This window comes from Elephantulus edwardii, unplaced genomic scaffold, assembly GCF_000299155.1.
Source record: "Elephantulus edwardii isolate Elephantulus edwardi_28Jun2011 unplaced genomic scaffold, EleEdw1.0 scaffold00103, whole genome shotgun sequence".
Classification (NCBI taxonomy): Eukaryota; Metazoa; Chordata; class Mammalia; order Macroscelidea; family Macroscelididae; genus Elephantulus; species Elephantulus edwardii.
In genome coordinates this window covers 10,216,657-10,236,519 of record NW_006399853.1, presented here as the reverse complement: position 1 = coordinate 10,236,519, position 19,863 = coordinate 10,216,657, and the positions used below count along the sequence as shown (strand labels likewise).

At 40.3% G+C, this 19,863-nt stretch overlaps 1 protein-coding gene across 2 annotated transcripts in view; it reads right to left on the bottom strand.

Moving 5' to 3' along the window:
- Positions 1 to 19,863, bottom strand: part of WDR7 (WD repeat domain 7) — a 349,149-nt gene that overhangs the window by 55,316 nt on the left and 273,970 nt on the right. For both annotated transcript variants that reach the window (XM_006891734.1, XM_006891735.1), the window contains one exon: positions 15,919 to 16,018. In XM_006891734.1, coding sequence (XP_006891796.1) covers positions 15,919 to 16,018 — 100 coding nt within the window. The remainder of the gene's footprint in view (positions 1 to 15,918; positions 16,019 to 19,863) is intronic.

Here is a 19,863-nt window from a genome sequence, read left to right as displayed (position 1 = left end):
ATCCATCCATCCATCCATCCATCCATCCATTCAAAGCCCTATAAACCCACCTATGTACCCACCTATAATCCATCCATCCATCCATCCATCCATCCATCCATCCATCCATCCATCCATCCGTTTAATCACTTCAAAGAGACAGATACAGACTAAAGGTTTCGCTAATCACATTTAAAGAGGCAATTACAGCCTAAATGTTTAGGTTTTCCCAAGGGAAGGGAGTGGTTCACATCTTGGCACTTTCATAGGATCTATAACTTGGAAAAGCAAAGCAACTTAAAAAGGGCCCTTCGACTTGTCACTAGGTTCCTCACAGCTGCTAAACAGAAATACACACTCCCAACAGTGCACAGTACTGAACATAGTAGCCAGTACCCAGTAAATCACACAACTTAAATGAATACATTTTATGAATCGAGGCTGGAGCAATGGGAAAGATGCTACCAGAACCATGAGAGAACTTGAGCGAGTCAAAGCTTGAATTCTGTGCTCGATCTGGGTGGTTAGAGAAAAGCTTCTAATCAGAGACAAAGCCTCAACGGGCTGACAGGACACTGCTAACCACTGCCAGCACATTATCTGATGGTGATTTCACCTGAGAGAGGCTCCCTCCTGTTATAATTTGAAGAATTGAAAAGGCATAAAAAGGGGGATTGTGGAGAGAAATAGAAATGGAAGGTACGTGCATTCAGCAGTGGCTGCTTGGAGTGCTGGCTGGGTAGGATCGCAGGACGGTCATAATAGGAAAATGTAATGGGACAATCTGGGGAGTCTTGTCCAAACTGAGGTGGGGGCAGCCAGAGAAATTTCTGGATAGAAAGAAGTCACTCTAATACAAGTTGGGTTTTTTCCCCCTTATTTTCGAACCACTTGATTTTACAGACTTGACTTAAATACTAATCCGCAATGTTTTACACATTATTTGCTTCCTCCATTGTCACTACTTTACTGGTGAATTGAGGATTTCTGAACTCCAGGCTGCAGTAAATGAGGGGGTCACTCTGTAAATGCTGACGGCTGGGATCCTGCCTGGGATCATGTGATTCAGGAGGTCTGAGGTGAAAGGAGCTACAATGACATGTCCTGTGGGATCCGGGTACACTGCCGAGTTTGATCAGAGCTGTGTTAAATGACAATATCAGAAACAATGATAACTGAACTCATATGAAAGGAACTTCCTGGCCTGAAGGAGGCACTGTGCCCTGGGTACAAGTGCAATTCATTTCCCCTTGCTTGGTACTTTGTGAATGTCCTCTCACATACCTCTCTAAGCACCTCACCTTTTTTGGGCTTCAGTTTCCATTTCTGTGAAAATAAGGAAGTTGAACAAAATTACTTCTTTCAACTTTAAAAAGTGAATAATTTTGTGCTTGATACGCACAGTAAGGAATCAACAAATGCTTGCTGAATGAAGTGTCACAAAACCCACGTAGAAAGATAGTAATTTTTTTAAAAGAAAGTCTTATTGCTAGTAAACTCAGAGAAATTCAGTAAAAATTTACTAAATGGGTCAGAATTTTCTAATTCCTCATTTGGGTTTGTTTTTTTTCCTAAGATTCCAGCGTTCTTGCTGACATTTGCTGGCTAGAATGGCAAATGGTCCGCGTGCTCGCACTTTGTCTTCAGACCACCACGAATGACAAACTACCATGGATGTATAATGGCATGTAAGTTGCTACCTCCCTCTATAACCTCTGTCTATAGGAGAGATAGTAATTCTAGAGGCTTGATACACATGTCCACAAGTAATAAATCGGTGTGAGTTATAGCTATGTCCATGTAGATTTACACCCATGCATTTTAATTCATCTCTGACAATGTATTTACATAATTTACAGCAGCACAGCAATGGTACCCATGTTGGGAAAGGTGAAAGTTCCCCCAGAGAAAGTGAAGAAGGTCTGGGAGTTGACTATTATTGCAATTCCTATTATTGTTTAGGGCCACTCTCAGCATCTATGAGAAAGAAGGAAAACACAGCCCACTGAATGTCATGAGGTCATTATATTTAAATTGTGCGTAGGTATTCCCTCATTCCTGCTCTTCCTTTAAGGAGTCCAGGTGGTGCTGCGTATTAAACACTGGACTGCTAAGGGAACAATCAGCTCACACATACCGGCTGTTCGTGGCAGAAATACGTGGCAGTCGGCCTCTGGGAAAATTCAGAGTCTCAGAAAGTATATGCGGCAGCTGCACTCTGTTCTACACAATTGCTAGGAGGTGGTGGAGGTTTGCTGGCAGTGGCCTTGGCTTTTGGGTTTGATCATTCTTTATACAGTAAATGGTTTACATATTTTGTTTTCTCTGTTGTTGTGTACAGTCAGGTGAGAACTGACACACAGCTGACCCTCCAGTGGGTTTTCAGAGTCCCTTAATTACATGAGAGGAGATGGCTCGTCCTTCTCCCATGAAGCAGCTGGTGGCCTCGAACCGCGTGTGTTCTAGATTGAGATGTAACTTTAGGCTGTGATGGCATTGCTGGTACTGTTAAGTATTCAAAGGGATAACTGAAAATGGTTTCTATGAACTCAGTGTGGCCATGCCACAGTTGATTCTGAGCAGGCCCCTCGGGGTGGAAGCAGCACTGGGTCAAGCACGTGGTCAGCTCAGAGCCAGCTCGCCAGAGGCTAAGCCTGCACCTTGCTCCCCAACTTCTGTTCCCTAGCACACTGCTTCTGTATGATCAAGGGAAAGCCGATGCTTTGAAAGTGACTTCAGAAATGTTTCTTACTGGTAAGAACGATACCATTAAACCAGTCTAAAAGCTCCTTTTCCAATTTAAAAACCTCAAAACAGTATGTCCCTAAAAATAACTTCCACTCAGTTATTATACCTTTCAGTTAGTAGCAGCACAGCCACCAAACCATCACCATTCCTATAGCCATCCTACTAAGACTGCATACGCTTGGGCCAAATGAGGTGTTAGATACATGCTGTACTGTTATTGTGCACCGTCAAATCACAACTGACCACAGCTGACCCTTTAGGGGGTTCTCAGAGGCAGAAAGAGGTGACTGCTTGTCCTCCTCCTTGGGAGAAGTTGGTGGATTTGAGCCATGTCCCTCTGTGTTGACAGGACAGCTCCTTAAAGTGAGCAACTAAAGCAGGAGCTCTCCACCCCCATAACACACACACACACACACACACACTTTGTTAATGTATAAAAATACACACACACTTTGTTAATATATAAAAGTACACACACACACACACTTTGTTAATGTATAAAAATACACACACACACACACTTTGTTAATGTATAAAAATACACACACACACACACACTTTGTTAATGTATAAAAATACATACACACTTTGTTAATATATAAAAATATACACACACACACTCCTTCATAATATATAAAAATACACACACACACACACACCCCCCCTGTAAATAATATGCCCACCCATGAAACTCACAAAATGACGAAACTAAGTAAACAAACAAACAAACAAAAAACCCCATTCTGTAAGAGCACATCCATATGTATAACGCACATGTCCTATAACATTTCCATAAGTTTTGGCGTCACCCACCTATCCTCCTGTACAGATAAATCATATCATTCCATCCATTTTCTTTAACTTCATGACAAAAATAGCCTTAAAAAGCTTATTAGTTGCATAATAAAAATATGAGCCGTACTCAAGAAATCATGGCTTGAGTTTGACTATCATCCAGGAATTGGAAAATACACTATTGAAACTGTACATTTGTTTTTAATGAATTTAAGTTGATAACTAAAGCTCATTAGCTCAAGAGTTGATTTGCCAGTAAAAAAAAATTCCGGCTTGAATTTCAAGTACTATAAAAATCAGTATCTATACTGAGTGAAATGTCCATGTGGTTAGACATGGACATTGAAGTCAGCAATATCCTCAAAAAAGAAATACTGAGACAGCACGTTTGTGAAAATAATGCCAGGAGGAAGGGTGGGCTGTGCATTTGGTAAGAAGGGGTAATGGGTGCGTGATCTGTTTAAAACACATATGTGCAGTCATTTTCTTTAGCATTTCACAGTGCTCTGCAAATATTTGTAGGAATGAGGTAGTGAAAGTATTATCACATATGTTCTAAGGTCTATTAAAAAGTCCTTTGGGAATTGCCCCATACTGAGAATTTCCTTTGTGAAATATCTGGGCAAACTTCAACTATGTGGTGAAAGCCAATGGTTAGCAGCCCTTGACTTGCTGATAAACCCACTTGATATTCCCTCCACCAAGTGTGCTGTATGGCCTCGAGTTAACCAAAGCTTTTCAGGCTATTGATGCTTGTCAGTGTAGGTATGGAGTTAAATATCACATAAATCTATAAAGGTTTTTTAGAGAAAGAAAGAAAGAAAATGAAGCTAAATGCTAGATATAGACACATATAAGAACACTCATACAATGAAGGGTAAAACAATTGTAAAAGATGAGAGAAGTCGTAAAATACAGGAACATACCCTCTGAAATTGCTTGACAATTATCTTTACCGTCTCAATTCACTTAAACAAATAGAAACTGGTGTAGCTGCACAAGAAGAATTATCTGTAATAATAAAAGTATAACCAGAGGGCATAAAAAGAAAAGTTGTTGGCCTGACATAAAAAAAAGATGGGAAACAATTTATTTATAGGATTTAAACGTAAATTAAATACTTAAGGTATATATAATATCGTAAGATTTTACGTCTGAGTAACAGTTTTGATGAACCTTAACAACTTCTGTGTCTGAATCTGTTGGATTTAAAGCTTCTACAGGACGTATCTGCTTCCTCCACTAGACATAAGTCCATCAGGAGGTGGACTTGAGTTGGGAGCTACCATGCCATGAAACAAGTTTCTTAAATGCACTAACAACATCTATTTAGGATGTGTCACGTTCTCACTGTATGTGCTTTAGAGAGCCTATGATTCATATTCACTGTCTACTACATGCCAATGTTTTCTGCATGTGTTGGTGTTGTGTATTGTTGTGTCAGAACTGACTCAGAGCTGATCCACTCGTGGGTTTTCAGGGACAGTAAATCACGTGGAAGGAGACTGTCCCTCCTCCTCCCATGGAGCAGTTGGTGGATTTGAACCACATGTCTTGGGGATTGCAGTGCAGTTTCTTATCACTAGGCCACAAGATTACATGGCCAATTATCAAGGCCAATTACAAGGCAGTGTATGTCCAGGATGAGCTCAATGTACGGTGACTTTTCTATCCTATATTCTGATTTATAGATTGTGTTTATTAGCTTTCTTATATGCAGAAATTTATATATTATTAGATATTTAGAATTTTATTGGATAGGAGACTATACATGGCTAGGAAGGACGTTGAATGATACGAGAAAAGTAAATTAAATTATGTGAATTTTAAGGACTGAAATGAAATTTCATATGCTCAGTGCTTTTGCAAGGATGTGGAAATGCTTGTTAAAAATAGCTGTTTGTAAATAGCATTGCCTCTTTTACTCCCAATAATTGATAATGGTGAGGATTTCACCTTCTTTCCTGATGTAAAAATCCTGAATACTGCCATTCCGGAGGTATTAACGCTGATACATGCTCAATGAAACGCAGGGCGAATAAACAACAACTGGAAGATAGTTCTCTACACAAGCAGTTAAAAACACTCTTTAAAAAGTCTTCACACTTTGAGAGTAAATTATGGCCTAATCAAGTATTGTTCTAGATATCTGTTTCCTTTCTTAAAGTTTCTTCTCTAAATAGCACCTTGCTGTTAAAATGGGAAGCTTGTAGGTAATTCTTCAGCACAGTGTCAGGAAGCCATTGTCTTCTCCAACCATTCATCTTATCACCCCTGATGCCATATGCCTGCTTGTTGTTCCAGAATGTCATAGGAAGCACCTTCCTTAAAACTAGATACTGAAAACAGCAGGAAGAAAATACCTAAAGTGCAGTATCTAACTGAAATGTAATAGACAGATTTCTTGCCATGGTCTCGCAAATCCCCACAAATGCTTGGGTAGGACTATGCAAATAGGTATCATGGACACCAAGGGGATCGAATAACTTGTTAATAATGAAAATAAGGTGCCTGGCATCCTTGTCAAGGGTGGGAGGTAAAGCAAACAAGGTGCCTGGACCCCTGAGGAGGACACTGGTCAATTTTGCCAACCAAGCAAGCTTAAAGTGAACCATCGCAGCAGTGGGAAGGAAGGGATTTCACCACCACCAGGAAGAGATGGGAGTGAAGTGGATCATTTGGACTCAGAGTCCCTGTGCTGAGAACACTGTAGACTCAGGAGACAGGGAGAACTATGATGCCAAAGAAGGCACAAGGCGGTAAGAAGTAGTGACAGAGAAACAGCAGCAGTGGGCTTCCCAGACCAGAGAGCAAGTTAGTTACAATGGTTGTGTTGATTCACTGAGCAATTTCAGGTTGGGGAATACTGGTGGAGCCAGATGCCCAGAAGCACTTACTGGCAGAGTTAAAGAGTACTGTAATGCTTGCTGGAGCAGGAGAAAGGCCTGCTCACGGGGCTAATGGTAAGGCTTGCCTGTGGCCAGGCCAAGAAGCTGTTTGACTGAAGGACTGTATTCTCAATGGTTCCTGATCCTGATCTGTAATCTGTTACTTCCCTAGTAAACCCCGTAACTGCCAGGATGGTATGTGAGTTCTGTGTGGACACTGCAATGAATTCTCTAACCCGGAGGAGAAAGAGTGCTGAAGAATGACTTTACAAGCTTCTCCTTTCAACAGGGACAGTTGATATCAGATACGGTGGAAAAGGAGGCGGTGTGTGTGTGTGTGTGTGTGTGTGTGTGTGTGTGTCTGACGTCCACCTCAAAGTTCAGCCTTGGCTGCTAATGCTGAACATGATTCTCAGTCCTGCTCGTGAAGTTCGACAAGGAGTTCTGACGCCGTTGCCACGCCAATTTTACACTGACTAAGTACTGCCGTCAATTCTCACTGCAATTTTTTGCAATCACTAGATAAGTGTCCTTGATGTATAAGCGTTATAGACTTCTCCTCACTGAAAACTGCCCGAAGCTTCAAAAATCTGACTTAAAGAAATATCAGTCTTACTGCCCACTGTCCACAAGATGATCCCTGAGGTCTAATGGTCCTTCAAAGTAGAGGCAAAATCTGCCTTATTTTTTAGAGAGCAGAAGATTATACTTTTCAAACTTCTATTAATATAAATACGTTTGCTGACATTTCAGTTTGGTCACGAATATTCACTTTCTTTTGTTATGTAGTAGCTATAGAGTTCTTGCCAGAATCAAATATAATATAGAAAACCACACTAGATTATTTTCCTAAAAATGCTTACATCTCACACCAAAAACATCTGCCTATCTTACCCACTTACCCCTTTCCCCCTAAAAGTGTTATTTATTTAAAAGGAAATTTGAGCATTTATCTATCTTCGGCACATTGCTAACGCTCTGTAACTTTAATGACAAAATTTATGTTGCTGGTGTGATATTTCATAACTCACAGATAAGAGGTGATTCTGTTTATCTATTAGAATAACCTTTTTTCCCCCACCTAAGATTTGTGCAATTTACAGTATAGAGTAAATTTGACAATTACAATAATATATGATATGTGTTAGGAACATATTTCTGTCGTTTTTGACACACAGAAGACAGACAGTCAAGTGCTGGACATATTCTTTACACAGGATACAGCCTGAGGAGAGGACCCTGTCTAGAAGCATAGAGCCCGAGTTTACTACTCACACCTAACCGACTGTAGCTGTGTGATGCCAGGCAATTTGCTTCTCATCTAGAAAATGAGCAAAATAAACAGTAACATTTCACAAGGCTGTGATGATGATGAAACACTACTCATGAGCATCTCAGTGCCTTTCAGTTGATTCTAACTCATAATGAACAATCCTACAGGGCAGCGGAGAAATGCTTCGCAGCGTTTGCAAAGCCTTATGGTAAGAACACATGTTGCAATCCCAAAGGCACGCGGTTAGAATCTACCAGTTGTTCTGCAGGTAAACACAGGCCATCTCCTCCTGCCTCTAAAACCCCACTGGAGGGCCAGCTATGAGTAGGTTCCCATTTGACGGCACACAACATCAACTACAAATCTTTACAGGACCGGACAGCCTCATCCTTCTCCTCCAGAAGAGCTGAACTTTAGAACCTGTGACCTTTCAGTTAACACTTAAGTACTTGAATGCTTCAATGTTGTTGTTTTTGTTGGTAGGTACTGTCAAGTGTGACTCATTGCAACTCTTATGAACACCAGTCCTGAACCCTGTCCTATCCTGGGTAATCTCCATCATCACTGACACACGTGAGCCCACTGCTGCAGTTACCTTGTCAATCTATCTCACTGAGAGTCTCCCTCTCCCTTTGCCGAACCCTCACCTTTCCTAGCATGATGCTCCTTTCCAATGAATAGCCTGTCCTAGTAACATTTTAATCGGTAAAGTCCTACATAAATTTTCAAACCCCAATACTGTAACACGTCTCGCTGTCCTAGTATAGGGTCTAGAGTGCTGTGTTGCTAACCAAAACAACAGGGGTTTGCATCCACTGCTGCTCCATGGAAAAAGGAAGGGCAGTCTTTCCCCATTAAGTTTGACGACCTCTGAAAGCTGACGGAGGGGTGTCTATGAGGTGGACCTGACCTGACAGCCCACAGTTATAACAATGTGTTCTGCACTGGTTTCTGATGTCTGACCATGACATTTGGAAATTCTGGGTGCCACCTATAGCTTTTGCCTTCCCCACTTCCACTCTCAATTCTGCTAAAGGAATACGTGGGAACAATAGATAAAAAGACTAGGGTCACCACGATGCTCCTCAAAGAGTCTTCTGCTAAAGTGTGTACACGTCAAAGTCATAACATTCTGTTTTATAAGAAAAGAATTCAGGCTGACCTATCCACAGGTTCACATGAACAGTCCAAAGGTCTTCTCGGCAGAATGGCAATTGAACATGTGGGCAGTGGCAGGTGGGCAGGAGGCAGCTTGAGTAGCTGCTAAGAAGAAAAAATTCTACCTGAGTATTGCACTCTTTTAAGAACTATCTATACGGGATCAAACTGATAGCTGTGACTCTGAAGGTTCACGAGGGACCCTGGGGCAATACAGTTGTTGTTAGGTACTGTGGAGTCAGCATCAACTCACAGCAAGCCTTTGCACGTGAGAACTAAACCTTACACTCTGCCTGATCCCGTGTCCTCTCCCAAGGCCTGCTGTATACAAGCCCCTGTTACAGTCAACATGGTAATCCACTCACTGAGCATCGCCTTTCAATGAGGGTCAGTGCAGGAGAGGAAGTTCCTCCTGCACTGGATGAGATGGACTGACACAGTCACAGTGGCAATGGCGTCAGGCGTGTCAGAGATGGTGAGGCTGGGCTCAGGACAGGGCAGGGTTCAGTGGTGCCCTGTTGTTATGAGTCATAGGAGACCCGAGGATACAGAGTAACAATGACAACTTTTCTAAGCATGATACCCTTTCCAAGGATGGGCCTCTCTTGATAATGTGTCCAAAGTATGTGAGACAAAGTCTCATCACTCTTGCTTCTTAGACAGCATTTTGTCTGCACTTCTGAGACAGATCTGTTTAATCTTTTGGCAGTACACACGATATACAATATGCCTTGTCCTGTTGAGTGTATTATCTGTCTCTTCTCAATAGAATGTCAACCCTATGAGCACAGAATCCAAGTTTGTTTAATTTGTAATGATATCCTCATGCTCAGAGGAGTACAGAGTACTCACATACACTTGCTATTACTAAATCACATACACTTGCTATTACTAAATGAGTATATGGGCTCATAGAGAAAAAGGCTCATGATACACACAGTGTAGTCTGAGGAGATTATGAGAAGTAAATAAAGCAGGTTGCAAAAAATTATTGTTCTGTTAGAGGAGCAAGAATATCTGTAATATGAAAGAAGAAAGACCCAATGTATTTACCCAGGAGTTAACTCTAAGGACAAGCTATATCAGACTTTAATTTCTATTTCATGTATGTTATTATTGCTGGAGGGTGCTTTTTGTAATGTTGCTTAAATGAATGTGAATGACATTATGATCTGTAGAAATGATGTATTTCCTCTGGGGGAGAAAACCCCTTGGGTTGGCAGAGGAAGCAGGCAGGCTCCTTCAGTGTCTCGCCAGCCACTCTGTGTCTGTGCCTTCCCTAGTTCTCATATAAATGCCTGTAGCTCACCTGCATTCTGTGTCGGCTCCTTCAGGGGGAAAACAAGTCGGCTCCATTTTGACTAGTCAGGTATCATCAGTACATCATTATTGCCAACGGAAACAATATTTTTTGTCAGGGAAAAATGGTTTCTGGAAACTTCATGTTGATGAAAAGAAGAAATGAAATTGGGGATTTGCCACAGCCTGCCGGACCCGGAGAGGAAACAGAAGGGAAAAAATCTGGATCAACTCTGAACTTAATAAAAATCAGACAACAACAACCTAAAGAGCAGAACCTCGATTTATCTGTGAGTGACACAGTCAGCCCACTAGGCAACACAAAAGGGCTTACAACCTACATAAAACTTAAATTACCAAATATATTCATTTCAACAGAAAGAGTAAGGAAGGGATAAATCATAAAATATACTACAATGACACAGATGAGGGAGAGAACTGCTTAAAAAGAATATATGATTGGATATTATTGTCATGACAGGAGTCCAGAATGAAGGCTGCACAGTGGGGTGAACTTGGGGGGAGGGATTGCATAAAAATGAAAAGAGTTTTTCTTTTACTTTTCAAGGAGACGAGTGAATGGGGCGGGCAGAGAGAAAAGTGAAACAATGAATGACCCTAAGTACCTGTAAACTTTCATGAAAATGAATTTAAAAAAATATATATCAGCAAGAGAAATAACATTCACAACTACTGTAGTTGAAGCAAGAAAAACAACAATAACAACAAAACACCACTAAGAGCATGTCGTCTAACCAATGAAGGACTGAAAATGAATAACGACAATGAAATGTCCAAGTTCATGACCTGATCATCTGATAAAAGGATGCTAAGGAAACTGATATGGACAATAAATAGCATAATAATGTTCGTGGAAAAACCTACTTGTGCAAAATGAACCCAAGATTTTTAAAACAACTTTCAAGTGGATAATGGATTTGGAAATCGGCCTGAAACTACTTAGAAAGATCCTAACAAAGTAAATATATTGAAAAGTACAATTATTTAAAAAAAAAATCACTGGAAAGAATGTCAGCATAAAGATAGATTAGTATTATGAAAATTCCAAGTAAATAGACAATTAGGAAAAACAGATGGATGAGAACAGTTCAGTATGTTTCATCTTGAAATCCACTAATTACTTGGTTTGATATTCTATTCCTTTTACTTTGCCAAATTCATTCAAAGAGCCCAGGAAAGAGAACAGCCTCTTCTCCTCCAAAACAATCATATGAAAAATAACATTAAGAACAGAAGGTGGTAACGGATGGATTTTATTTTCTTAATTAACCTATTTTGATGAAATAACAATGATTAACCTTTTCTGAGCACCTGCTACATGCCTGCACTCACTTCACATTTACTCATTCTTTTACTGTTCCCAAAACAATGCCATTTTATAGAAGGAAAAACTCAAACACAGAGAGCTTAAGATCCTCACTGAAGGTCATAAAGCGCAGAAATCGCCTGAGCTAGGCGTTGAACCCAGGTATTCTGGCTTTAGAAGCTGCTCTCTTAACAGCCCACAACATTGCCTTCTCTAGGAATAATGGGAAATAAATTGCTTTTTCAGTAATACTAGATAGAGATGGCCTAACAAGAACAATGGAAAAGAAGCAATTATAATTATTCTGTATAAGAAATAAAGGTGTATGCGTTTAGAAAAGGTTATATGAGTGATTTAAATATTGAAATAAAATAAAAATGTTGAAATAAAAATAAATAACAGTAACATTAATGGACACAGGCAGTGTTTCTTATTTCTCTGTGGATTATTCTCAGTATTTTGGTCATTAGCGTGCTTCACTTGGGTCTAGACTTGCTGTGTATACTCACAGAGGTTAGACTAATTTTAATATTATCTAAAGACAAGTATAACTGGACACGGTTAGCTCCTGAAGTCTTAGCGGGGCTTACAATAAAACACTCAGAAGCACACACTTCTGAAAGCAGTGTAGCTGAATGAATAGTGTAACTGAGTGAGTTCAAAGGCAGATGGGATTGTGGAAGGTGATCAAAGTCAGAACTTCACAGATCTTGAAGAAGTCAAAGGGCTAATTTAGGTAGTCACATGTGGCAAGGGGTAGTTTCGAGGTATACTGCCAAGGAAAAGTTAAATGAACACAGTGATTAGCTGAGAGGGATCAGGGGAGAGGCAAGGTGCATTATGTCATTGGATTATTATGCTTGTTGTTGTTAGGTGTCATTGAGTCGAGTTATTACTCACTGCGACCCTATCAACAACAGAACTGAACCCTGTCCTACCCTGTGCCATCCTCACAGTTCCTGACACACAAGAGCTCACTGTGGCAGTTATGGTGTCAATCCACCTGGTTGAGGGTCTTCCTCTCCTTTGCGGACCCCCTGCCTTTCTGAGCATCATGTCTGTCTTCAAGGAATAACCCCTCCTAGCAACATGCCTGAAGTATGTGAGGTGAAGCTTTATGAGGCTGCACTTTCTCCAAGACATATTTGTTTGTTCTGTTGGCATTTCAGGGGATGTTCAGTGTTTTTCTCCATCACCACAGTTCAAAGGCACCAATTCTTCTTCTGTTGTCCTTATTCATTGTCCAGCTCTCAGATGCATAGCAAGTAATAGGAAAGACCATGGCCTGAATCACATGCACCTTAGTCTTCAAACTAACATCATTACACCTCAATAATTTGGAGAGGTCTCTAACCATATTCTGATGCTACTGAGAGAAACAAATAGGCTAGGAAAGGATGTAGGTGGGCAGCAGGGGTGGAAAGATTTTTTTCATCATGGTGACTAAGAGATGATGCCCAAATGGTAATCTCCAGCAGATAATAAGCAAGTCATGGGGCTGGCAATTATTTTTAAAAAGTGGTCAATGAAAACCCCAAGCACTGCCACCAAAGATGGTCTTGTATGGTGTCGGAAGACGAGCCTTCCAGCTCTGATGGTGTTAAAATGATACAGTGGGTGCAGTAATGAACTTGAGCGCATTGATGACTAGAGATGGTGCAGGGCCAGACAGTGCTTCATTTTGCTGTGAGACGAAGTCAACTCAACCTTACACAACAAACTCATAAAAAACAAATATTCAAAGAACTCCTTAACAGTTTACAATTACTCAAAACAACTATGAGATATCATCTCACCCCAGTAAGAATAGCAAAATTCAACAGAGCAGCAAACAACAAATGCTGGAGAGGTTGCAGAGAAACTGGAACCCTTATTCACTGTTGGCGGGAGTGTAAAATGGTGCAACCACTATGGAAGGCTGTATGGTGCTCTCTCAAAAAGTTGCAAATAGAAATACCATTTGACCCAGCAATTCCATTACTGGGACTCTACCCTAAAGAAACCTAACTGCCACCCAAGTAGGTATATGCACACCCATGTTTATTGCGGCTTTGTTCACAATAGTAAGGAGTTGGAAACAACCTAAGTGCCCACCAACAAATGAGTGGATAGAGAAGCTGTGGTATATTCACACAATGGAATACTATGCTGCATTGAAAAATAAGGAACTAATGCAATATTATTCAAAATGGGTGACCTTGGAGGACATGTCACAAAAGGACAGGTGCTGCATGGTGCCTCTACTGTAGAAAGGGCCTGACATCAAGGCTGGAGTGAGACTGAGAAAAATTGGATAAATCATGTATACTGCATTGAAACAGATGAGAGAGAGAGAACTGTTTGAAAGAGATGTATGATTGGATATTATGGTTATGACAAGAGTCCAGAATGAAGGTTGCATAGTGGGGTATACTCAGGGTGGGCAGGGAGAAAAATGCAACCATGAATATATGGAATACAAAATCTCTGTAAACATTCATTAACATTAATCTTAAACAAGAGTTTACAATTACTGCTAGGAAAAGTAGTTCATGAGTGACTGTGGAGATTTAGTTTTGTTTCCAAGTTCTGGAGGGTAAGAGCTAAGAATGTCCTTCAGGTTCACACAAAACTGGAATGGATTACTCAACCATACATGAATGAGAACTCTGTGTACCAGAACTGAGAATCCTTGGTAGCAAAGGAGCATGAGGACATGCAAATATTTGTTTGCACTAAATGAGACCCAGAAAGTAAAATCGCATATTGAATGACAAATCAACATTAGAAATACCTTTGATTAATAAGTGTACATCAAGTGTTTAATAAAAAAGGCGTAGAGTATCCAAAAATGCAAACAGTTTATATATGTAACCAAGATGCCTTTCTGAAGCCACAGCAGGCAAAAAATGTGAAGAAATGCCCTTCTATCTGCAATGTGGCTTTTCATTTGTTGCAATGACCCTTGTCTGCCTTTGCCCATAAGCACCTTACTTTTCTCTCTACAGGTGGCAACTGTGTCTTGCCTGATAAGGAAGATTCTTCTGTAGGATTTTCTCACTTCATTTTTTAAAGAAGCTTTGAAAATATGCCTTTTTCTTCTTCTTTATTTTTTCCCCCAACGTTCTTTCTCTTAAAAGTGTTTGTGGTTCATTTTTCTCCAGTCTGCTAGCAGTAATATATTCCAATTCTAATAAACCATCTTAACAAAAGATTCTGAAAATGCAGTCTCTTCTGAGAGAATATAATAAACAACATGCAACTTCATTTTTAAACAAGTATTCAAAGTGGTTTTATTGCTCTCTGACTTCAGAGCAAAGGAATATAGTTAGTTAATGTCTTAGACAAAAATCACACAATGAAACAAAATGGAACAGCTAACGACAAAGCAAACGGTGCCTCCTCTATGCTGTCAAGGAACACACACTCACACAGTCGACACTCTGAGTCGTACAATGAGATAAGTTGACGTTGCTAACGGTATTCTTCTCCTAAACAGGCCTGACTCTGGTCTTCTTAGTCTCAACATCTATTACCATCTCACAGAACTTCTTCACAGAAAGAAGTAAAAAATATTTTTTTTAAAAATCAACAGCTTATTAAATTTATGAGACAAATTAAAATGTTAGCCACAGGAAAATGAATGTTCTCATACAGCTTCACAGTAATATAGTTTAATATAGCAACATTTACAAATGCTAGGATGAAATATAAGAAGTCATGACCGGTGAATAGAACCAATTTTCCACGATCCCAGTTGAACTGAGTTCTAGCCTTGCTATTAACCAGCAGTCTGGTATCGGGAAAAGGAGATTTCTCATCTCTAAGTTATGGTCTCCTTGTATCTGCAGTGACGATTAGATGTCTTCCGTAGAAACAACTGGGATATTTTTAAAATCAAGTGAGAAAATGATGGACTGAATTTTCATCAACTCATCAACAACAAAGTTATAGAAGCAATACTTATAATTTCACAAAGAATATAATTTTTAGAGCGGCAGGAGTGCAATTGTAAGGACTTCTTTTAAATGAACTTTGGCTGATTGCATTGAGTTGCTAAATATTTCCCTTTAATCAGCAGACAGACAATTAACTTTTATTTACCACAGTATCATAATGATGCATTGTAAAGTATTTTTTTCGGAAACCACATGACAGAAAAAAGATAAGAAAATCAGAAAACGCTGCTTTTAAAAAGGATCTGGTTTCTTGAAAAGTAGTTTGTGAGAGTGAACCCCTCCCCCTGGGCTCTGATGAGCCCATCTGGAGCTGCCCTCAATCCCCAAATAAAGTCAGCAAATAAAGACAGTAGGGCTCTATATTCTTTGAGTCCTTCATTAAACTATTGATCCCCTCAGCATTATCCATAATGTTCCAGCAGCTCGGCACGTCAGCTGGTGAAGTGCTAAGTCTCTCTCTCCTTTCAATAACTTCTACACTTTATGGAGTGGAAGTCACAATGATTTATTTACCTGACATTTTCCAGTTCGGATGTCGTACAGGGCCACTGAACCATGCCGAGCGCCAACTGCTATCCTGTGATTCCGCTCATAATAGCTGACCATGTAGAACCTGCAGTGGACGTAGGAACAACAAAAACAAACACAAAAAAAGCAGGTGAGATGGCCCCATGGAGGTGGGCAGCAGTACATTTCCAAAGATTAAAGCCGATTTTGGTATATTTTTTAGTGAATAAATGTGTAGATATGAAAAAAGCAGAAGGGCCTACATATTTAGTCCAATTACGCTCTCATTGTTTATTCTAGTATTGGGAAATAGAGCTCCTAGCAGAACCACCATAAAATAACTACATAAATTTTATGCCCAAGTTCTTACCAGTAATAGAGAATGAAAGCAGGAAGCAATTTACCAGAAAAAGAGCTATTTTTCAAATTCTCTAGATTTCCCCCCTATTTATCACTGTATCCAAATAATAGTCACAACTACACACAGTATGAATAAGATGTGGTGTTTATTTTGTGTTACATAAAAAACAGGATCTAGAGAAGATAGTTTGAAGGTTATAGGTGGCTAAGTATATTTGTTCAGATTTTTGTTCTTATTTTCATATTAGTTGTAATGACTAGATTAAGAATCTGAATAGTTATTTTATGCTTTCTCAGACTGATTTTTATATCCATATGGATAGGGTACTGGAAGATAAGAATAATAACTAATGGATATATAAATAGAGCATCAGTTCATAACCCAAAGAGTTTCAAACTCTTCAAATATATAAAGGATTTCAAATATATTCCCACTTCTTAGTCCATTGCCTCAGTGCTGATTTTGCAGACGAACAAGAGGCCTGTGTTAAATATCTGTGAGACTCTGATTAATACTACCCAATCCTTGTCTTTTTACCCCTTTCTCCACACTACAAACCCAACTTTTCAAAATCTATTTTCTACAAAGGAGGAAGCGCAAATAAAACAGACAGAATGACAATTCCTCGCACCGCCCCCCCCCCAATGCGTTCTTGGAATAAAGGATAAAACTCTACAAAGGCATGAGAATGCATTTCAGAAGTTCAGTTAAGAGAGGGGGCTGGGGGGAGGCCGGAAGTGCAGGTGGGAGGGAAAGAACATCGTAAATGAGAAATTGACCTGTTGGTCAATGTGGGCAATCGGACAGCCGTGCTGTCTCTAACAGACAGCAGGCTATTTCACAAAGGTAGAACACTAACCTTATGTGTTACTTAGTACCATGAAATGTGAACAAAAAAATACTCTGCTCTACCCCTAAGACTCACTCCATCATCGATGCCTTCCCGCTACTAAACGAGGTTTACGTTTCAGTCACTGGGAAGACTCATGATATGTCCTGCGAGGTTTTGCTGTGACCAGGACACAGCAGCTCTTGTTGCATGTCAGTGTGAGAGAACAACAGGTACAGACTAGTCCTCAAGCCTATGATGCCTTCCAAACTCAGCACGTAGTGGTGAGTTTGCTTCTCAGCCGTCTTCTCATGCAAAGCTTTTTATTACTCTCTATCAGCACTCAAACACTACTTTTGAGTTATTTCCAACTACGCAGAGAAAGGGAAACATACATCCTAAAATAAACCTAACACTCTTGAAACGAAAAATTATTTATGGAGCATAAAAATATTTCACACTTAACAGTTAGATACTGCAATAATTTGTGCAACTTAAGTATTAGCTATAATTATGTTTATGCTTATCTATGTTAATAGAAGAATGGGAATCCCAGGATCACTTGATCGTGCTAATGCGAAACTTATACTTGAGCCAAGAGGCAATCGTCAGAACAGAGCAAGGGAACACTGCACGGTTCAAAATTGGGAAGGGTGTATGCCAGGGATGTGTCCTATCTCCATACCTTTTCAACATGTATGCAGAACAGATCATCCGGGAAGCTGGGCTTTATGAGGAGAAATGTGGCACCAGGATTGGTGGAAGATCTATCAACAATCTGCGTTATGCAGATGACACAACTCTGATTCCTGAAACTGAGGAGGACCTGAAGCACTTGCTGCTGAGGGTCAAGGACTGCAGCCTTCAGTATGGATTGAGGCTCAATGTCAAGAAGACAAAGATTCTCACCACTGGACCAATTGGCAGCATCAGGATGGATGGTGAAGAGATTGAGATTGTTCACAGCTTTAGTCTGCTTGGCTCCACAATCAACACTCTTGGCACTAGTAGCCAGGAAATTAAAAGATGTATTGCAATGGGAAAATCTGCTATTAGGGACCTCTCTAAAGTACTGAAAAGCAATGATGTGTCTTTGGAGACTAAGGTGCGTCTGGTACAGGCCATGGTCTTTGCAATCACTTGTTATGCGTCAGAGAGCTGAACAATGACCAGGGAGGATAGAAGGAGAATTGATACTTTTGAGTTTTGGTGTTGGAGAAGAGTGCTGAAGGTGCCATGGACTGCTAAGAAAACAGATTCATCCTGGAGAGGGTTAAACTGGGCTGATCCTTGGAGGCAAGAATTCTGAGGCTTCGTCTGACATATTTTGGTCATGTTGTAAGGAGAGACCAGTCCTTGGAGAGGGACATCATGCTTGGGAGGGTGGAGGGACAGTGCAGGAGGGGAAGGCCCTCTAGGAGGTGGATTGATTTGGTGACTGGGGCAATCGGGATGTGTGTCGGAGACAATGAGATTGGCACAGCACAGAGCAGAGTTTAGAGTTTTTGTACATAGGGTCGCTATGAGTCGCAAGCATTGACGGCACATAACAACAACAACAACATGTTGTTAACAACTGTTTCTATATACACACACACAAGTAATTTATATCCTATTATAGTCACATGAACTTCAGCATATAACAAATGTTTTATTAAACTTTGCAGAGGCATAAAAGCTACATTGCCAAAGTTTTTTCTGAAAATAGTGAATTATACTCTTCCAAAATCTTTAAAATAGTAAATATATTTGTGTTAACAAAATTCTGTTGGCTCAACGTGGAATCTGAAGAGCTTCTGTTACAATGCCATTTTCTATGCTTTGGATATCAACCTCACCCTTCTCTATCATCCATCTACCAACACGATAATTTATGGAGGGGGAAAAGATCAAATCTATTCTTGGTATCAAATCTTTAGTCTGTCTGAAAGGACCATATATTACAGGCCTGCCATTTTTCATTCTTTGCAATTTACTATTCGACTAATACTTCTAAACAATATCTTAAAGAATTCTGGACAGTAAGGTATTATTTAAAAATCTGTGGGTCTCTTACTAAGCTGACTTTAACTGCAAAGTGCTGTCCAACCAGCCCCTTCTCAGAGAGCCACTACGGGGACCAGCTGCAGTGAGCCAGTCTCTCCTCAGTCTTTCCCAGGGCTACTGTCCAGTGCTCATCACACTGCCGGACCACTTCTCCTCTGGTGCCAGCTCTCCATCTGGAGGCTGTGAAGATTAAGGATGGCATTCATTACTTGTGCCCACTCAACGGGCTGTCAGTGGACCACAGAGGAGGGCTCATTATTGTTTCTTATGCTATTCTCGTGTGTGTCAGAGATGATGGGGACAGAAGAGCACAGGGCAGGGCTTGGGTCTGTTGTTTCTGGGGTCACTATGAATTGTACTCAACTTGACGGCACCTAACAACAACAGTGTTGACTTGAACCCATGTGAAAATCTCTAATTCTTTTAAAATTTGGAGAGAATCTCAGAGTTAAAGAACATGTACGTGGGACCTTCTAGACAAAGTACCTCAGTCTGTGTCTACATTTAGAACAGGTTATCTGGGCAGCAATTTGGGGGCAAAAACCTGGAAAGCAGCCTTTCATTATTGTCATAAGGAAATTTCAGGTATTACAAGGTGGAGCAAAAGTTCCAGCCACATAGAACATGGCCATGAGGGAGCCTTTGTCACTCAGAAGTTGGAAAGCCACTGTTTTGCCCACATGTAGCCTAAGGGATTCTTTTTCTAAAAAAAAAA